The sequence below is a fragment of the Homalodisca vitripennis genome, unplaced genomic scaffold (assembly GCF_021130785.1).
Source record: "Homalodisca vitripennis isolate AUS2020 unplaced genomic scaffold, UT_GWSS_2.1 ScUCBcl_11417;HRSCAF=20670, whole genome shotgun sequence".
Classification (NCBI taxonomy): Eukaryota; Metazoa; Arthropoda; class Insecta; order Hemiptera; family Cicadellidae; genus Homalodisca; species Homalodisca vitripennis.
In genome coordinates this window covers 10,398-32,463 of record NW_025787578.1, presented here as the reverse complement: position 1 = coordinate 32,463, position 22,066 = coordinate 10,398, and the positions used below count along the sequence as shown (strand labels likewise).

The window sequence follows — 22,066 nt, the reverse complement described above, 5'->3', positions numbered from 1 at the left end:
CAGGCTTAAAATCGTAATCAAATTCAATATCCAAATAGTGAAAGATTATAGGTAAAATCTTCTCATAATAAACATGTGTATCGATACCTACAAACCTAATGTATTCTTTGAAAAGGAAAATAATTTTTTCAACGGTTCTAAGAGATAAGTAAAAATTTTTATTCTGTTTTCTAAATTCTGTAACAAATTTTGTTTGTTTTTTACCTCCATATTGCAATTTTGTAAGCAGATTATTCAAATGTGTTAGTTTATTTCGAAATTTCTTAGGTTTAGGTCTTTCGTACAAAATTAAATTACAACCTCTACAAACTAAATATCTTTTATCGATAATTTCTCCTCTATTAGAACACTTGTAACAGTTGGCATTATACTCTTCCATTTAAACAAAAAGATTTTTTTATAAATGGAGATTATGGAACTAACTCTGCCGAGATATAAATTTTTCAGCGCAAATGTTTGTGTTTACATTTCTACAACAGAGATAAATAGAAATAATTTCATTCTATTGTACAACTATTTAGGATATTTTGTCTATGATTACAAAGATTATTCCGGAAGAAATCGAGATTTTTCATCAACGAAAGAGTATATTTTTGAAGTTTTAGAAGGAATGAAAGAGAATAATATGAACATCATCAATTATTGTAAAAGACAAAATGAATGATTGTGTCTTTGGTGTAGTGTTGTTAGTGTGCGTGTTTGCGCTATGGGAATCACATCACATTCAACTTCTACGGTGTCTATTGTTTAGAGACTTGGCCCTGCACTGCTACTGTCCAACCAAGTTAATGGCTAGGAGCTGTAATTCGGGTCTTAGACTCTGGAATTTTTTTGTTCCCAAGTCTCATTTTTTCTTTGGTAACTACTGTGTAGAAGTTGATGGAGAGATTCAATTAGGGAATTTGTGTCGGGTGTTTTGTAAGTGTAATGTTGTATTAATGAACGATGTGAGAATGTAATGAACGAATTAAGGAAGAGAAGGAATTAAGGAATGAAGTGGAAAGGTGAGGAAGCAAATGGCGCGCCAACCACAGTTGTCATTACTCGGCTTGTTCTATAGTCATTACACTATGGCCACTCGTGTAAAGACTTGTCCCCAACCACTGAACGACAACCATGTCTTCCTCAATAAAAAGCGCGCCTGAAGCTCTGGGATTTGAACCCAGAACCTCAGGCTTTGAAGGCAAGCGTCTTACCAACTGAGCTACGGAGAGTCTCGAAAGTTATAAGCTATATCTCTGCTATATAAGTTGTTCAATTAGGAGTGCTAGTTTACAAATTTATTAATAATTTTATATTTCAAAAACTACTCAACCGATTTTAATGAAATTTGGTACACATATAGTAAATACTTAACTCTTTCGACTTAACTTATCCATAAGGGTGAAATCATCCCCTATTTCTTAATATTCATAAAAAAATAAAAAAAATTATCAGAAAAATCTGAAACTTCAAAAACAAGCGAGTTCAACTTAAAATTTCATGAAAATAACAAAAATTTCAAAATCTACCCCAATCATCCCTTATCTTAAAACTCTTATATCTCGAGAACTATTGGAGCTTTTTTGCTGAAATTTGGTATATAGGATCAGTAAATATTAAAGTATTTTTTAAAATCATAACTTCCGGTCCAACCCTTAAGATGACCTTGGAATAGTTTTTTGTTAATATCATCCCCATTTTTTAAGATATTCTTTTGAAATTAAAAATGAATACTTATATCAATGTCTTTAATAATTCTGTAAAGTTGTAGAATTATCCAATGAATAATATAGACAATAAGACGATTTTTTCAAAAATTTTACTGAATTTCTCTAATATTGTTCTTAATCACATCATAGGCTAAAAATTTCTCAGAAACCACAACCACATAACAAATCGCGTTTGTAACAGCTTTTTGAAAATCCATATTGATAATTATATCGTTCTTTGAACCAGAAATATTTGTCATACTCTTTGTTGTATCAATGACATAAATAGGTCTATTCGCTAAAAATTCTTTAGGATTGTAATACATTTCCTTATTATTACAGTAAACTTTCTTAAAATCTTGATACATCTGATACATGATTCTGAAAAGACCTCCTGAAATGTTTAAATTTTGTAATTCATCTGGATAATAAGAACCGTTCAATTTTACTCTGATATTTTTTTACATCCAAACTATCAAACTTTGAAGGATTTTTTTCTTGATTATTCTGTCTATCTGTTTGAAAACCTATGATAACGAACTTGGGATTGAAGATATTTCTATAAATATTTGTAATATCGAACGAATAAGTTGTTCCGGAAATACCTTTTTGTTCAATACATTGCCAATCTAGAAAATTAAACATAATGTTTTGACTTTTTGTAATTTCATCAATCAACCTAATTTTACTCGTGGTTTTATAATCAATCATTGGAACTCTAATAAAAAAATCTGTAATTGTTATTTTTCCATCAACAGGCATAACATTTCCAGTTGCAGTCTTCAGAATCACATCATTGTCTTCTGCTCTTATAAAACTTAGATAAAATCCTCCTTTATAGATCGGAATAGTAACATTTTCAAAAAATCCTAATCCAAAATGAGATAAATTTCCAGCTGCTTCAAAAACACCAAATTTAAAATCTGATTCAAAGCCATTAGAAGTTTGAGAAATAACATCACTTTTTGAATACGAAATAGTTCCTTTAATTGTGCTTAATTGGCCACAGTTTTCGACTTCTTCTATCAATTTATTGTGTTTTCTTACTTCAATCTTAGAAAATAAAAACGGTATAAAATTATCGATTAATCTAACATTATCAGTTCCAAGATATGCTTGACCATCTTGTTTTGTTAAAGTTCCAGAAATATAAAACTGGAAGTTAGACGAGCAAAAATTATCTCCAAAATCAATATTAAACTCAGTTCTTTTATTCGGTTCATTCAAATGTTGTTTACTAATTGGATAGAAATTTTTAAACTCCGCCCTTTCAATATCACTAGCATATTTTCTGTAGTCCGCCATTTAATAAGAGAAAATTTAGAAATTTTAAACATCATGTATAAGAAAGATATCATTTTTTCATCGATCTAATGTACGTTTTTATAAGAAAAGATATAAATTTTAGTCATTTTTAATGATCTACTTCGTCATATTCAGGATTCTCTTCCTTAAATTTTGCGATCTCGGTCACATATTTCAATAAAATTTGCACAGGATAGTAACCGCTATCTATAATATTGTTCCAATCAACTGTATCTTTATTTTCATCCAAAAATTTTATACTCAAGTGTTGATAGAGACAAAGAACAGACATATGATCTTTTAATTGATAATGTATATTTTCTTGAATGAACTCTGGGGACAGATTTTGATATTTAGCAATGTTATACCAATTCAATTTGTTTACGTATAATCTCATCATATCTTCGGATAATTCATATTTTTGAGAAATATCATCCCAATGTTCTTTTTTCAAATCTCTTTTGTGTTGCATTATAAAAAGATCGAAAGCACTGTAATGTCCCGCCATCTCTATTTATTAAGAAAAAATTTCAAGTTTTTATAAATTGGCTCTTTTTAGTGTTACATTCAGCACATTTTCCAGAAACTCTTTTAACTCCATTGATATTTGCATAGTATTTTATATCTTTTGTTTCAGTTTTTGCCTTACACCTCACACAATATATGAGCGCCATTTATAAAGGAGAAATTTTGTCATCATAGCCGCCTAATCCATTAAATCTGTTATCAATATTTTCAAAAGTTTTATTAACATCTTCTTTAAATTTATTAAAGTTTTCTTCTAGTTTATTTACTTTATCGAGATGTAAAGAGTATTGATCATCTATTCTTTTAAGTAATTCATTATTATGTGTTACTTTCTCATTGAAACGTGTACCAAAATTTTCAAAAAAGTTTACTTTCTCATTGAAACGTGTATCAAAATTTTCCAGAATTTTTGTAACTGCTTCACTAACTGTTTCATTAACATTATTTTTATATGTATTAAAGTTTTCTTCTAGTTTATTTACTTTATCAAGTAATTCACCAACATCGTCTACTGATCTTCTATTTCTGGCTTCTAACTTGTCATAGACTTCTGTTGTAAAATCTTTAACATGCTGTTTATGATTCTCATAATTTTGTTTTAGTTCATTAAACATTTTAATAGGATCTTCTAATTGAATCATTACAACAACATCAAATGGATTAATTCCTTTACTAACACTGCTAATTCTTTTTCCTTTAAAATCTAAGGCATTTTTAACATTCGGATCATGTAAATCAACAATATCGATGTTTTCTGATAATTTTAGAGGTTTTAAAATTTGTTCTTTAACAACAACATCATGTTTGTCAATACCAGGTCGAACACCGACAATTCTTTTTTTATTAGCCAAACTAACATAATTCTTTTCAACTTTGATCGCTTCAGTAATTTTATCAGCTTTTTCGATATGAGACATTAAATTGGTAAATAATTTTTTTACACCATCATCAACTTCTTTTTCCAATGTTTTTATTTTATCAGCAACTTCATTTGAACTCATGAAATTTGCAAGTTTGTTATCATATTCTGCTTTAAAATCTTCAATCTCGACAGCAAACATATCTGAATCTGGAAGGTTTTGTAATAAATTTTCTAACTTGTTATCAAACTCATTTCTCAAACTATCAAAATTCAAACTATTATCTACATTTTGAATAATTTGTGTTCCAAATACGTCAAAAATATTTTGTGAATCCATATTTATTAAGTAATAATTTGTTAACAACTTCTTTAAAATCTTTACCAGTACTCAGTTCATTCAACACAAAAACACATAAATGACCACAAATTGGGGGATCTTTATAGTCTTGAATCTGAGAATCATTGTAGTAGACGCTTGATTTTTTCAAATATTTAATCAATTCTATAGGTGGTTTGTCCTCAATTCTTCCATACGAATCAAAATAACATGCATTCTTATCATTTTTATAATAACAAATCCAATGCGTTCCACTTCCCATAATCGAGTCTAAATTCACAATTCCACATTCAAATTTCTTAACTTTTTCAGGTAATGTATCTCTCATGAAGATTCCTCTAAAATGTTTAATATTTTTGCAGATTTCTTCCAATTCCCCGAATGTTAAAGGTTTGATTTCAAATTTTTTTTTCAATGTTTGATTTCACGTAATTCAAAGTTTTTTCATCTAATCCAGATCCTGTAACATCTTCCAACTCTTTATCTAACCAATTTAAAATGTTTCGAACAATAGGAATCACATCCTTTTTAACGATTGGAGCAGCTTTACGAACATAAGGAACAACATTTTTAACAACTGGAATATTTTCTCCAAAATCTAATAAATCTTTCAAAAGTCCACCATTTTTAAGTTCTTTCAACTGATTATAAGAAAATTCTATTCTGGTTCCTTTATTGTTTTTCTTATGTTTTTCGAGTTTATTGTATTGTCTATTTGTTAAAAATATCTTATCTTCGCCATTTTTTAGTTGATCTATTTTAAATTGAATACTAACGGGTATTTTCTTCTTAAAAGCGGATTTTATTTTTTCTTTCTGATTTTTGCTGAAATTTACATTCACCTCCATTTATATAGTTAAAATTTCAAGTTCTCTTCGATTCCCATTCCTAGTTTTCTCTTCAAAAACATTGCTCCAGCTGTTGGAAGCGCAACAAATCTTTCACCTAAACTAGCATCTTTTGATAAAAATCTATCCATTGCTTTATCTTGCAAAACTTTATCTGCTATATGTCTGGAATTTGTGTCTCTATGTTTTGCATAAAAAATATCGTGTTCCATAGCAGCTTGACCTAATTTATTTATACCAGGATCTCCTCTTTTTAGTCTTTTTTCGAGTTTTGTGCCAGGCCCCAGATACTGATAAGTTGGTACGTGTAATTCAAAAGGTAAATTGTTGATAAAATCATTCAAAAGTCCACTACCCTCAATCATAGATGAACTTATTGCCGGCAAAATTCGTTTTAAATATTTAATTCCATCAGGTTTTTCAATCATTTCGTCAAGTTTGTTCGAAATAAAATCTTTAATCGCTTTCTTTTCATTCAAAAAATTGTTATTTCCAGCCTTCTCTTGAGCATAAATATAATTAATAATTCCATCGAGTTTTGTCAAATCGTCGATATATCTGTATTCAATCTTATTATCATTGTATTTTCTTACACCTGATCCTTCGATTCGTTTTTCCCAAATTGGTTTAATTAATTTAATATATTTTTTACCTCTACTTGACTTAGGCTTCTTAGTAGATGGATCATTATTTTTGTAAATTGAGTCAGATTCCCATAAAATTTCTGTATACTTTTTCAAATCTTCTTCAGAATATAAATTATCTTTTGGAGCGTCATAGTCTGTTAATAATCTCCATAAACCTTGAGTTCCTTCATATGTTTTTTCATTAATAATGATATCATTATGTTCAAAATTAACGGGTAAATTTCCAATCATAAAACTTCTCTTTTTTCTGTCCCAATACAAACCAAATTTATCATCCTTTGCTCTAGGAAGAAATTTTTTACCAATTTCACCAATTATTATATCCGTTGTTCCAGGACTTATTGGTTCAACTATGGTAGAGTCTTCAATGATTCGAGGTCTAAATGGTGTCGACGATGGTAATTTTGGCAATTCAAACTCAGATTCTGGTATCGAAATATCGGCAAACTGTCGTACAACTGGAACCAAATTCATTAAATTTTGATTATCGCTTAAAACATTTTCAATTTTGCCCTCAACATTTTTTATTGCAGAAGTTACAGGTTGATTAATTTTTTGAATAAATTCTTGTTCTTTTTCATCCATTCGAATCTGTTCTTTAAATTCTTTGATTAATTTCTTTTCTATTTGATCAAGTTTTTTTGCTTCTTCTGAAGTTACGTTCGCCATTTATTTAGGAAAATTTTGAAACGTGAACGTGAACGAGAACGAGAACGAGAACGTGAACGTGAACGAGAACGTGAACGAGAACGAGAACGAGAACGTGAACGAGAACGAGAACGTGAACGTGAACACGAAGCGTGAAAACGTGAACGTGTAACGTAAAACGTGAACACGAAGCGTGAAAACGTGAACAGATTTACCGTTTTTCAGTTGTTTTCATAATGTAAATAAAAAGTAAAGATAATGTAAAAATAATTGTAACAAATATTTTATCGAGTAAATTTGTCAGACCACTAAGCAGCATTTATATCAGAAAATTTATTCAAATATTTACCATTTTTAGGCTTCAAAGTTAGATTAATTGTTAAAAATCCGTAGTCTTCCTTCCAAATTTTATCACATAATTCATTAAAGTGGTTAAAACTCATATCAGATCCCACATAATTGTTGTAAATCTTTCTCGAATAGTGATCGTCTTGCTTAAAAACACACAACATATTCAAATTATTTCTAATAACTTGTTTATCAACCTTTGAAAAGCATTGGGAAAGATAGATACAAGATATGTTTTTGTGACGAGACATTACGAAATATTCCTTAATAACGTCCTGATTTTCCAAAATACAATCATCAAAAACGATTAACGAATTGGGTTTACATTTGCTTAACGGAACTATGTCCTCAGAAGCATTATAAAAATGTGATATTTTTTTGTTTAAGTTTTTCTCAATATTTTCAAATCTTTCTTGTAATTTTTTATAGGCGTCTTGTTCTAAAGATTTACTAAAAACATACAAATTGGAATAAGGAATCAACCTATTGTAGATAAAATTCAATAATAAAGTTGTTTTTTTTCCACATCCACTTGAACCAACAATTAACAATCTGATTGGTTGATCTTTCTTATTTTCTTCAAACGTTTGAAGTTTTATCTGATCTTTTTGCTTTAAAAATTTCTCCATTTAAATAGCGAAAATGAAGCTGTTCAAGTTGACTTCAGAAAGCTCTAAATTAGATTTAAACTTGGAACATCCTATTCATTTAGAGGAAGAATCAAATTATTTCATCGGTTTAAGCGGTTTTTATTCTGACAATTTTGTAATAAATATTAGTGAAAGTTCTCCTTATTGTATAGGATTTAGTGAGAAGAACATAACAAAATATTATGGTTTAAACAAAGGATATTATACTTTCGATCAAATAAAAAATTCCCTTAAAAATTATCTGAAAACATTCAAACAATCAGATAAATCTTTAAACTTTGACGAAAACAAGTTTGAAATGCAAAAAAATTATCTCTCTAATAAAATTCAAATAAAATCACCAGTAAGAATAATGTTTTCAGCAATTATTGTAGATTTATTAGGGTTTGTTCAAGAAACTATTGAGCCAAATCAGGTATATTTAGGAAATAAAACGCCAAAATTTAGACCGTTTGATGTAATTGAAGTACATTGTAATCTCGTTGAACCTAGTTTTGAAAATCATACCGAACATCTTCACAAAGAATCGGAAATTTTGTACACTTTCTTTCCAAATGTTGCTTATGGATCAAAAATTAGTGAAAAACCGAATGAAATAGACTATATTCCAATTAGAAAAAATATGAAAAGAATTCAAAAAATCGTCTTAACTGTTCAAGACTCTGAAGGTAATTTATTGAAAAATGAGAGTAAAACTACAATTTACTTAAGATTGTTGAAGCAACGGACATGAATCATGGGGAGCTATTGAATAGCTTACCTTCAAACTTTCAAGAAAACACTGTTTTCAACCTTTACACTCAAATAATAGCTTGTTAAATTTTTTCTATCTAAATGGAGTCTGTTGTGGATCTACTCAATAATCAACTTACATTCAATAATAAAGACATTTGCACGATTGTTGACGAAAATAATGAAATTTGGTTTAAGGCTAAAGATGTTGCAGAAATATTGGAATTTAAAAATACGAGACAAGCTATCATAGATCATGTTAAAGAAAAATACAAAAAAAGCTTTGAAAACATAGATTCTGACAAGGGTATCGAATCGCGACTCTTACAAAAATTACATCCAGACACTATTTTCATTAATGAATCTGGCCTTTATTCTCTAAATAAAAATTACTAGTTAAATTTCTTTTCTATCTAAATGGAGTCAGTTGTAGAACTACTCAATAATCAACTCAAATTCAATAATACAGAAATTTTTACGATTGTTGACGAAAATAACGAAATTTGGTTCAAAGCAAAAGATGTTGCAGAAATTTTAGAATATGAAAACACGAGGCAAGCTATCATAAATAATGTCGATAATGACGATAAAACAACTTTTGAATGTATAAATTACAGGAGTCTATCCCATAGACCCCGAGAAAATATTCAAAAACATACTATTTTCGTTAATGAATCTGGTTTATATTCTTTAATTTTGAGATCTAATAAGCCAGAATCGAAATTGTTTAAAAATTGGGTTACAAAAGAAGTTTTGCCCTCTATTAGAAAACTTGGTGAGTACAAACTTGAAAACAAGATTAAATATTTAGAGGACGAAGTTAAACACTTGCAAATTAAAGATGAAATGAAATCATTGAAAATAGAGAATCAAGAATTGCGAATGGAATTAATGAAGAGAGATATGGTATGTAAAGATTTTGATAAGAAAAAACACCATGTTTTTGTATTAATTAAGAAGAATCACATGTGGGAATATCCTTATTACGTTATCAGAGCTCAAAAGAGAGAAATACCGAAAAGATTGAAAGAACTTGAAATTGATTACCCAGAAATGGAAATTTTATTAAGACATGGAGATCCAAATAGTATAAATCTCTACAACCAAATGAAAGAATCTTTGAATATTTTATACAACGGAAATCATTTTACTACAAATATGGCAGAATCTCGACTGATTTATAGAATATCTAAATTACACGATGAAAATGTTAAACATTCGAATTATGATATTTTGTTTGTAAATGTCTTTTAAGACTATAGAAATGTTGAATTTCTCTTCCGCATACGCAAAGAACTGGTCTAGCAAAGATTTGTTTAGCACAATCTTTACAATATGCTTGTTTGTTGTCTTTACTATAATGGAGATTATAAAATTCTGAAATATTCTTAACCTTTTTACACCGTGTGCACTCTTTCTCTTCTAAAGTTAATTTTTCCATTTTATCGTATAATTCTTTATGATATTTATTATGACAGTCTTTACAATTATATTCAAATCCATATTTTCTTTGCTTATTCTTATAAAATTCTTCAAAATCTTTAAATTCTTGACACTTTGTACACTTCTTTTGGGCCTCCATTTGTATAGAAAAAATTACAGCTTTGACTTTCTCAATTCATATTCGTAAACACTTCCGGTTATTTCTCAATTTTCAAAGTTTCCAAGTTTATTTAATTCGTCTAATATATCAGATTTTGCTTCATTTTTATAGCCATAAGGTACTGTATCGATCTTATTTTCTAGGACAATTCTCTTATCATCTTTAGCGTTCAGTGCTAACTTGTTTATAGTGACGGTGTACAACTCATGTTTATAGCTTTTGATTACTGTCATCTCCATAAATTCTTCTTTATCTTCGAACAAACATTTCTTCAAGTTTTCGATATTTATTGTTTTATTTACAACGCTTCTCTTAATCCCTTTGCATCTTACTGGATTTTTGTCTAGATATTTGTACGAGTACATTTTCGATCTCAATCCACAAAATTCTTCTAAAACTTCGCTATTTAACTCATCTTTGAATTTCCCTATTACCTTCTTATTTTTAGTAGTGAAACATTCGTGATCTTTTGGATAATCACTTGTATCAAAGTCATCTATATTTTCTTTAATAATTTTAAAAGGATCTCGTTTCAATTCTAGAAAATAACTGTCTGTATCCATGTAACAAAGATTCAAATCTGGGTCAAACTTCTTTAATTTATCGTAATAAAACTCGTACATTAGCAATTTTGATAGGTCAAGAACTGAAAATCCTATGTAGATTGGCTTGTTAAATTTAACCTTTTGTTTGTACATGTGGCTCGCTATACAGTTGTCGTCAAAGATGTTAAAGCATTTGAAATTTGTTTTCTTAGCTTGTTTCATTGAAAATTCTTCATTTCCTAGTTTGATATCACATCTATTTCGCACATTTTCCATAGATTTCCCAAAAACAGAGTTGTTCATTAGCTTATAAAAGTCCTTTTCGAAGTCACTTGTAGCTTTGGTTCTCATGTTTGTGTTAAAATCAATGTAATCTTTCATAAAAGGCTTCTGATCGAATGCGATAACTCTATTCACATGTTTCAAAATCATACCTTGTTCCAGATAGAATTTCAAATTTCTTGAATGAACAACGTATTCAGTTTTATCCAGTAAAGTTGTGCAAAGTTTGTTTTTATAATGTTCGGGAGCAAGAGGTAAATCCTTGTGATGTTCATGTAAATTTGTTGGATATCCTAGATCGACTTCAAGAATATAGCCATAATCTTCGTCGCCAGTGAGTTCCAAAATTGTTTCTTGCCATTCTGCTGTTGTATATGTTTTCGGGTTCATCCACTTGATATCGCCATATGGTAAATTTTGCATGAGGCCATACCCATAAAGGTTGTTTGCATCGACGTACAACAGATAGTTTTCGGGCTTTGTCTTATCAAAATCTTTCAAATATTTGTTATTTGCTTTAACATATCGTTTAATACATTGAGAAATGCCTCCGCGAATACCTTTTTCAATCATCAAATACATATTATAATCACTAATCAATTGTAATTCTATTTTCGTTAATTTTAACATAGCATCCCATGCGAGGCTTGGAGCTGTTAAATAATGTGCTGGATCAAGTTTATAGCAATTTAAGCAAATATTTCTGAAATTTTCAAATATATCAGCAAGCAATAAAACATCTTGGATATTGTACAAATCAGAGTAATTTCCAAGATTTTTCTCTTTTAATTTGTTCCAAACGCTCAAGTAGTGTTGATAATCTTTCTCAGATATGCTCTCATCTGTCAAAAGTGAATAGAAATCTTGAATTTTCAGGTCTTCTGTGTAATCAAGTTTTTCAATACTATCGATAAATTCGTAAGGAAATATGCCTTTTCCAGATAGAATTTTAAAGATTTCTTCTTCGTCATTTGGTTGTCTATCTAGAATTGCGTTCAATATTCGTCCATCTTGTATAAAATGATTTGTATGCTTGAAATCATCTTTTTTGAGGTTTTTAGCTAACTTTTCAATAGACGATGCCATAAATCTGAACGTATCTACGAAAGAAAACTTGATGAACTTTCTTGGTTTATCATCTTCAAACTCATACCCATATCCTGAATTTACTGAATAATTTATATATTTTTCATCTGTGTTTGCGATCAAATCAACATTACCATACTGTTTTGCCAATTCTTTTATGTACAAATGAGTATCGTAGTTACTCATATTGTGACAGAAAACTGGAATATTTTGAGGAAATTTTAGATTTAAGTTACAAGATAAATGAGCTGAACCTCTAAATTTACCTGTTAAATGACAATGATCTCGTACTTTTTTTCTTGTTTGATTATCAAAACCCTCACATTCACAAATATGACAAAGACTGGAATTTTGGTACGCTAATTCTTCTTCTTCGGTCAATTTCATAGGTTTTTTGTTCTTAGAATTATACTTTTTAGCTATGTATTTTGATATTTTATTGAGCTCTTCAAACAATTGTGTAGGAACATTAGGTAAATCGTCTTCATTTTTTGCTCTATAACATATAGGTTTGTACATGCGATTTGTCACATTAGACACTAAAATAATATAGAGTAAAACCATAAGGAATATGCTTCTGAATCTTGGTTGTAGTCGATTTTTGCGGATTGTTTTTGCATGTGGGAATCTTCTCTAATATGCTTTCAAAATCCATATAAATAACGTAAGGATGAGAAAATTTCTTTTGATAATTAGTAAATGTTGTTGTTTGACCTGGAAACGGCATAATTGGCTTACAAACTTCATGTTGCTTGCAAATTTCTAAATGATCTGTTAAATCTCCAGATTTGTAGAAATGGCTTAAACATCTTCTACATAGCAATTTTTTATGTTCGTGTTTAGATAACTGAGAACTCACGAGCTTATTTAAATCGGTTATCAAAACATAATGAGATTTGTCTTCTTTGTTTAACATACAATAAGTCAATGTTTAACTCAGCGTCGTATTTTTCAGAAATTTGTAATGGAACAATATTGAGTTTCTCATCATAACTGTAGATATTTATAGACATTTTTGGATATTTGTACTTGGAATTGTAACTTCGTTTTTCAAATGATTGTATATCTTTTAAGGACATTGGATACTCAAAACCTGAAAATATCTCGTCATTTACAAATTTTTCATATTGTTTTGATCTTTCGCAGTCTCTTTCAGGTTTTTCAATAGCGCATCGGATAGAATAAATAAAGCAATAATCATCTTTATTTTTGATATTTATACAAGCTTTCTTATCTTTGATTTTCTTTGGCAAATCGATATATGATCCTGCGTTCATCATTTCGTGTTTATTAAGGCTCAAAACTAGTTGTTTGCAGCTTTTAAATGTCCATCCAGAACCCTTATTTGGATGATTTGTTTGTTCATGATGTGTTAATTTATTAAATTGTTTAGAAATAAAGTCGTTTACATCAAAGATCTCGTCTGCTTTTATAGTAAAGTACATTGGACACGTTTGTGGTTCACCGTTCACTAAAGTTCTTTCGTATTCACATTCCAAAGAGAGATATCCTTTCATATTTTTAACATTTTCTTGAAATTTCTCGATTAAACTTTTAATTTCTGACCGCATAATTGAAAGATATTTGTAAATTGACATGGAATTGTCGTTCAAGTTTGTTAAAATGTATTGCTTGAAAAGACCGTGTATTGAGGATAACACTTCTACATCAATGATATTTTTAGGGTTTTCGTTAAGAGTTTTGTCAATTTCTTCGATCATTTCAGACTTAGTTTTATCGTTTGTTTCAATGGACAATTTTTCAGCGATTGATTGAATTTTTTCATCTTTAAATAGATTTAGATCTTTTTTATCTTCCTTAAAGTTTTTCTTTAATTCACGCAATTTTTCTATATTGTACATCTTTTCATGATCGACAATTTGATTTTCTTTAGCCCATTGTCTTAAAAAATTCAGTTCTTTCTCGTAAATTTCTTTGTTTTTAAATGGATTTTTGAGCTATAATGTCGATCATAGTTTTTTCTTAAAATTTCTTTTTTGCAAAACGGACATGTTACTTTTTCACCCTCCATTTATATAAGAAAAATTTCTTAACTAAGGTTTGTAGGAGGCAATTTAAATTCTCTATACTATTTTTTCAATAATTTTAGAATTTAAAAAATTAATGATTTTTACTTGAATTTGACAGAAATCAGCACAATTTCTGGTGAAACAGTGATAGATTCTTCTATTTATTATAGAAAAATCTGTAAACTAAGACTTAAAATTATTGAAAAAATAGTATATTTATAGGACAAAATAGTACTTTTATTACTATATTGGTTTGTATGAGGTAATTTAAATTCTTTATACTATTTTTTCAATAATTTTTTCTTTAACTTTTCCAAGATTTTTCATTAAGATTTTAATATATTTACAACAGAATTTTCGTTGATTCGAAGCAGATATGAGATCATTAGATTGATTCGAAGCATATTTGAATAAGTTTCAGCTTAAGAAAGTAGAAGCAAACAGCTATAGATTCGGTAATTTTTCGTTCGTGAGTTACAGATTCGTTTATTGTCCTTTAAACAGTATTTTCCCTTGATTTTCTGTTGGCTCCGAAAGTGCGCTAGAACCGCCATATTACTATCTACTATTATATATATATATAAAATATATATATAATATATATATATATAATATATATATATATATATATATATTACTAGCGGGCCCGGCGCGCTTTGCTGCGCATTTCAATAATTTTTTGCAAAAGTTGCCCGCGGCTTCGCACGCAATTTCCCGTTGAAAACAGTACACTATATTCACTTATTCTTTTTCTATCACATTCTAAACATTGCTGAGATAATTGATAGTCGTTCCATCGTGAGCCTCTTGGGCGTATTATGAAGGTATGTACCATATTCCTGCCTCTATCTAGCTGTTACCCACGGCTTCGCACGCAAATCTTAAGAACCGAAGTCCTTATATTACTTAGTAAATTTTTTTTTTTACTATAATAAATTTTAGATTAAATTAGTTATATCTCCGATGCCACGATTGAGCTTGCTTTGTTGTCTCGATCGAGAGAATATGTACACACGGAGTTTTGAGAACCATACTTCTGTCAAAAAAAACAACTAAGGTTGATTTTATAACATTCTTTATATTTGTAGCCAACGTAAGATAGTAATTATGATATCTGCATTACTCTTCTGATCAAGCATGAGCATGGTTTATATTAAATAAATATTGCAGTTAAAGGTGAATTTTTACGTCAAATTTGAATTGTATTATCTGGATAGTAAAGTCTATGTTTAACAGTGATTGCAAAAACAGTTTAAACAAAATTTGTCGTTTCTCTTAAGCTTACTCTATGCTTTAAAACTATAAGTGTAATATATGTTTACAAAGAACAGCTGATTAAAAATTTGAAAAGACGTTAACATATGTTTGCTGCAATGCATTTCTTATGGGTATTTCTGTAACCAGTGGGGCGGAATCCTGAATCGGGAAAGGGATGGGCATAGCTTATAAACCTTCTCCGTGGAAAAATACATATACGTACAAATTTTCATCATGATCGGTCCAATAGTTCACGATTCCATAAAGGACAAACATACAAACATTCATTTTTATATATATAGATACTGTGGCAAAATGAAAATATAAAATATGTAAAACAATAACGGCCCTTCCATATTAAGAGTGAGCCATAAGTACAATGTGGTATTACACTGGACAAACATAGACTACAGTTTTACGAGAAAAGCACTAATTACATGGGACAAGTTTTTTAAACTAAAATACCATTAATAATAACTGCAGAGAAAAATAATGCAATATTAAACAAAAATTGAAATCATACTTAATTTCTTTATCTTTATTTTCAATTGACAAGTTTTATAATTCTGGGTTGAGGTGAGTTTTTTTATATAACTGCAATGTATCAATTTGTGTTTATGTATTTATTTGGCTTGTTTTGTGTATTTATTTCAATTATTGTTGCTAACTTATGATTACTGAAATATATTATTATTGTTATTGTTTTAGTTCTATAGTTTAAATATGTTTCTTTTTAATTATTCATAATATTGTTAACTTTTTCTGTACTTAAAAAAATTAATGTGTTATGGTTAAAGCTGCAATTATTGGGGCACTTGTGATTAGATTGGCTATTTATAGGATTACGATATTTTATTACATTATAACCTCTTAGTTTATAAGTATATTAATTAAGTAATTTTTAACGTTTTCTAATGTATACAAAATGTATATTCAATGAATAAAGAGATTTTTAATTAAATTCAATTCAGTACAACATCTCTTTCATCATGCATTGTTCCTTGTGCTCTCTGCATTTACGTAGTCAATATAAATCTAAGCATATTTTGGAATGATTCATATTTTAATGTATTGTTTCTTATATCAATATTGAAATCACCTGTTATTATTATTATTGCTTCATTGTACTTTCTTGTCATAGACCTAATCAAAATTTCAAATAAATAAATAAATAAAAATACTTACATATGACTTAAGTGTATGATAAATGGTGACAGCAACAGTATTAATCTTATTTAAAACAAAAGCAGATACCTCAAATAGTTGTACAACACAGAATCTATTTACAACAATTACATTAAAATCTATACCTATTTTTACAAATATACCACATACACCTCTAGAATAAGGAAGTTTTCTACAATAAATATCAGCTAATATGTACCCAGCTGGAATGTATGGAGAAATTTCATCTTGAGACAGCAAATTTCTAATACTAACTTTAAGGAAAACAATTTATTCTAATGGAATATATTCAGCTGAATAATATTCAAGAGTTTGTCAGTAGTGACGAAAGCTGATGGTTCCCCACCGGTGGTAGGTCGTTTCCTGTTACTGTTGTACTAGGCCCAAAATATATTCACAGGTTGACAGCTGCCAATCTCTGCCACCTAATATTTCCTCTCTGTTAACTATCTCTTACTACTTTAGATGAATGACCGGTGAGTGATTCTGTGTACTCTGGAAAGAAATAATCTCCATCATTGCTTTCAGAGTTACACATGACTAACACACAAAGTCTTACAGAGGTATATTAAACATTAGGGAGGACTTCTTAAACTTAGATTCCTGAAAGAAAACACTCCTTTATTTAAGATATAAACGCTATTGAACAAGACGGTAGTTTTTAATAATGATCAAAATAATATTGTATTGTAAGTGACAGTATGGTTGGGCAGTTCCAGACAGAAGCAGGAGGACTTGTCACCACTCAGTCCGGGTGTGGATGATGTCCTGATGAACTTTGATCACTTAGGCACTACTCCGCCTCGCACTCGCATTCGGAACAAGGATAAGAGCCGGCGGGAAAAAGACGCAAGGTTAGTTCTGCTCGATTATTTTCTTCTCTGTCTTGTTTTACATTCTACGTGAAATATGGGACATTTTAAAGTATGAATAAATAGATCTTGGCATGTCTGGGCATCATTTTGACTGTTATACAAAGATTAACAAATGTTCTTAATTTATTTTTAAAAATAGAGTTGTTCTTTACTCTTTACGTGATATTAAACATTAGACTTTAAAATTTTAGGACTAGGAGAATGTTCTGTCATGAAGAATTATACCATTTTTCTGTTTTTGACTTATTTTAAATGTATTTGGAAAAGTATTGTAGTGGCCTTGTAAGAATACACAATAGTAGACATATATCTCATATTTGGGTTCTACTTCAATTTTCAAAATATTCTCAGAATTCTTTACCCATTTTTCCTCAATTTGTCACAGAATTTTTGTTATTGAAGGTATACAATTACAATTCTTTATGACGCATGTCGGGTCAAATAGTAGCCTGTGTTAATCCATACTTCTTGTGTGAGGCTTCTACACTACTTTGTTGTCTTAATCATTAGCATTTGATAATTTATTATCAAAGACAGGTGAACAATTAAAACACAAGATGTAGTTTTTTTTACCTTCCCATAATCATATCTGACGACTCCAGTAAATAGTCTAACAGTCAGGGAGGGATCGTGACCATTGAGTGATCCTGTTGCTGCCAGCAGCCCGATTCTTTAGCCATTTGTGATCTGATGCTCTCTATAATTCAGTCATGTAAAATATTTTATACTTTACTTTGTGATAAATAACCATAGTGGCTGCATAAATATTCTGTTGTTTAAAATGTAAAACGGCTGAATATGTTGTTAATATTTATGTTTATTTGAAAAATGTTATATAAAAAATAGCAATGTGAAATGTGGTAACGCCCAAATATTTTTATTACCTTAACATGAAGGTAAATAACTAATGAAAATCAAAGATATTACATTGTAAATTCGTTTGAAACCGATAATTGACTGAATGTTATCAACACTGAGCTGTCTAGATTGACAAAGTGGTGTTATCTTTCTAACAAACCATCGTCTGTCACGTGCTTCTCCTTAGGTTCAGAATCCATCTCGTCTTTAAAGTGGTGTTTGGTAGTAACTGTCTAGTCTTACAATATTGTTCAATTTCAGTGATTTGTTTTTTAGTTGTAGTTTGATAAATTTCTCAAATTGATTGTGTTTTACTGAGTTGCAATCAGAGAATTCTGGTTAATGAAATTAAAGTGAAGTTACATATCTCATTTAATTTTGTGCGCTATAAATTAGTTATTGAGTGCTGGGATGTGTATAAAGTGATAGATATGAATCTTGTTGAGTTATTGATCAGTATAAACATGTATATTTAAATTCAGAATCCAGTATTTTTTTTATTTTCACAGTATGTGAATATTACATACATACTATGAACAAAATTGTTTAAAGAGGAGTAGCACAACTTGTTGAAGTTTGCAGCATTTTTCAACTGATAGCAGTGCTAATGTGTGGGTCACAGATATCAGTGAGGTGTAAATATGTTCGAGTGTCTAAGACGGTTGGTTCAGAGATTCAATAACCATTCCTCATCTTCAGACGTTGAATTGCAGAAATCGCATAATTCGGTCTCTGTAAAAGGCAAACATGATAGACCTTGTACACAGTAAGTGCAATATAACACTATCAACATTTCAAGTTCTTTTACAACAACTTTGATATTTTGTAGTGTCATAAAATATATACAATAAATAATTTAGCTAGATTAACAATATTTCAATCTGAGTTTAGTATTGTTTATTTACTACTCAATAATAAAAAAACCACTTTGACAATTTCAACTAAACTTTTTATTTAAATGCAGTTACAATGTTTTGTTGAGGTTTATTTATTTTACAATTTTTTTTTATTTTGAAACAATAGGAAATTGCAATTCTTATTGACAACTTTTAAAGCATTTATTCTTTACATGTTAAATAATTGATCTTAAAGCAAGGTCTGGTTATAACTTGATATTTTGATTTCAAATTTATTTTTCTTAAATTTATTGGCTTTAAAATTATAAAATTGAAATTCAGGTAAACATACAATTAAAATTGTAAATGAGACCAATAAATAGATCGATTTTGATCAAATGTTGTTTGAAATTAATAATCTTTAAGCATGGAAAATTGTTTAATTATTGATAGTGAAGGTCTATTGAGACCTTATTAAGTTTGAGTTATTGGATTACAAAGTTCATGTAAAAAAAGATCATAAATAGAAGCATAATGTGAAAACTATAACATTCATTAAATGTTTCAGTACAAAAATCAGTTTTCAGTTATTAATGTTGCAAAGTTAAGGTTTACAACATATGAAAAAGTGTATCGGTTTGGAAAACTCAATGACGATAAGTTACACAAAAATTTAAGATTTAAATCAAATGCTGTTATTCAGCAAAACTTTTAAAAAGTCTCTGCCCATTTTATCCAATAGATTACATCATTCTGCATAACTTGGATTATTTAAAAAAAAAACTCACTTAAGACAAATGTGGAAGCATCCTAGAACTAATTTAATGGAATCCTCATTTAAACCCTCTATGTAACATTTATACATAAAAATATCCATAGAAAATTAAATCTAGGTTGAAGGCAACTAATGAAGAATCTGAAAGATTGAGAAAGTTTTCAAAGAGCACTCAAAATGTAAAGAAAGATTAACTGTCAGAGATGTAACTTTTAATTTAAGTTCTTGTGGTGTAAGTAGTTACCTCTTTACTGATGATGTAGGTGTGTATTCACAAAATATAACATTATATGAAGCCTACCTTAAGTCAAAAAACCGGGATCACTAATGATTGTTACTCTGCAAACAAGCTCTGTTTCAATATTGAGAAGGTTCTTGACTTGCATATTAGTTTAAGCTGAAAAGATAAGATTAATGTAAAATTTCTTGAAATGAATGATCAGGCCAATTTAACAAATTTACAACAACATGTACCACATTGGGTACACGCAATCTTTCACAACTACCATTGTGTACCCGATCTGGTACACACCGGTCTTTCATAGTTTTAATTGCAGACTATCATGTACCCCGTTGGCCTAACAATCGCTTAATTTTTTAGGTACCTCTTGTGGTATATCGATAAACATTGAAAAAATATATTGTAATAATTTTTTGTGAAAAATTGCGACACCTATGTACTGTTCTGTTTGTACTTAGATTTTTAACATTAAAAAATTACCGTTTTTGCAATTATAGATTAGATTATTTAGAGATCATAAATATATAAGCCTATACTCGTTGTAGACCACTTTTTGTAAAATTAAAAATTCTGTTACTGCTATGTATGTCTTGTCTCTGTTTTTACTTACAATAACAATTAATTCATTGTGATCTTTTACAATATTCCAGTTCCATAAGCAAGGTTTTCTGAGCCTTCTTATTCCTGGTACGATATCTTACATAAAATATCTTACACGTACTTTTTTTAGCAAGGGTTTTTTATAGAATAGGTTTGGTAAAATTTGTTTGTATATCGTCTACAATTATCTATTTTTTGGTTCTTTTCGTTTAAAAAAAAATTCACTACTTACCATACCATGGATTAACTTTTAAATACAATTCATGTTAAATAAAATCTTTTAGCATTGAAGAACTTTTTTTTATCATAACTGCATAAGATATCTCTGAATGATTACAAAAAATTCTTCCTTACTAATTGTCCTTTAAAATAAACTAAGAATGTTTTAATATATATTTTACAAACCTGTATGCATATCTTCAAATGTAAAAATGAAATAGGTTTATTTATAAACAAATTTTGAAAAGTTAGTAACAAAAATGTCATTTTGGTTTGATAATTCCTCAGTATATTCTATTTTTTTATATAAAAAGTACATACAAGTTATGATGTCTTACATAAGGTTCCTGAGAAAAATGTTCCTAAAGTTAGATAATTTTGCATGGCAAGATAGGACCATCAATTCTCTTCAATAATGGTATAAAAATAATGTTACTGTAAGTTTATTGATGAGTATTTTACGTTTCCAGCACGAAGCCAGCTCCACGCATTATCTACAGTGGAAGGAGTTCTTCGGAGAAGAATTTCTTCAGTAGAAATAATTCTGAAAGCTTTGATGACGAAGGTATGTATTTTGTCATACATTTCATAACTCTACCTTTGTTGCGGGATCGCTCTGATTATTCGAGTGGCAAAATAACCAGGCAAGGTCTTGACACCTAAAGAGTAGGAACTCACAGAGATACTCGGCACAACGGATTCAACTTGGATTTATTGTTAATTAATTCACTTATACAAATTTATAAAATAAAGTTCTTCAACAAATTCACAGAAAAGTTCTCTATTTCCTACTATGATTAACTAGCTTCATACATAAATTATTCTAAGTCTCAAATCTATCAAATAGCGCGAGAGAGCGAGCGAACTGTCGCGGTCTACAGATACTAATCTCGTGCTCTTGCAGTCTGCCGAGACTGATACTTCATCAGCTCCTCTGAGGGGTTTTAAGCATGGTACAGTCATTAGCCTTCATTACAATGTCTACATCACTTAATCTAATGTGACCAAAGTTCTAGATCCTTCTAGACGCTTCTCGAGAACTACTCTTTAATGAACAGCAAACAATGAGTGGTTAGGC

General features: G+C 29.3%; 1 protein-coding gene across 1 annotated transcript in view; it reads left to right on the top strand.

Annotated features, from left to right (window-relative positions):
• Positions 1–21,864, top strand: part of LOC124374946 — a 35,465-nt gene extending 13,601 nt beyond the window's left edge. The window contains exons 2-3 of the mRNA XM_046833084.1: positions 17,298–17,438; positions 21,459–21,864. Coding sequence (XP_046689040.1) covers positions 17,298–17,438; positions 21,459–21,651 — 334 coding nt within the window. The 3' untranslated portion in view covers positions 21,652–21,864. The remainder of the gene's footprint in view (positions 1–17,297; positions 17,439–21,458) is intronic.
• Positions 21,865–22,066: the final 202 nt, after the last annotated feature.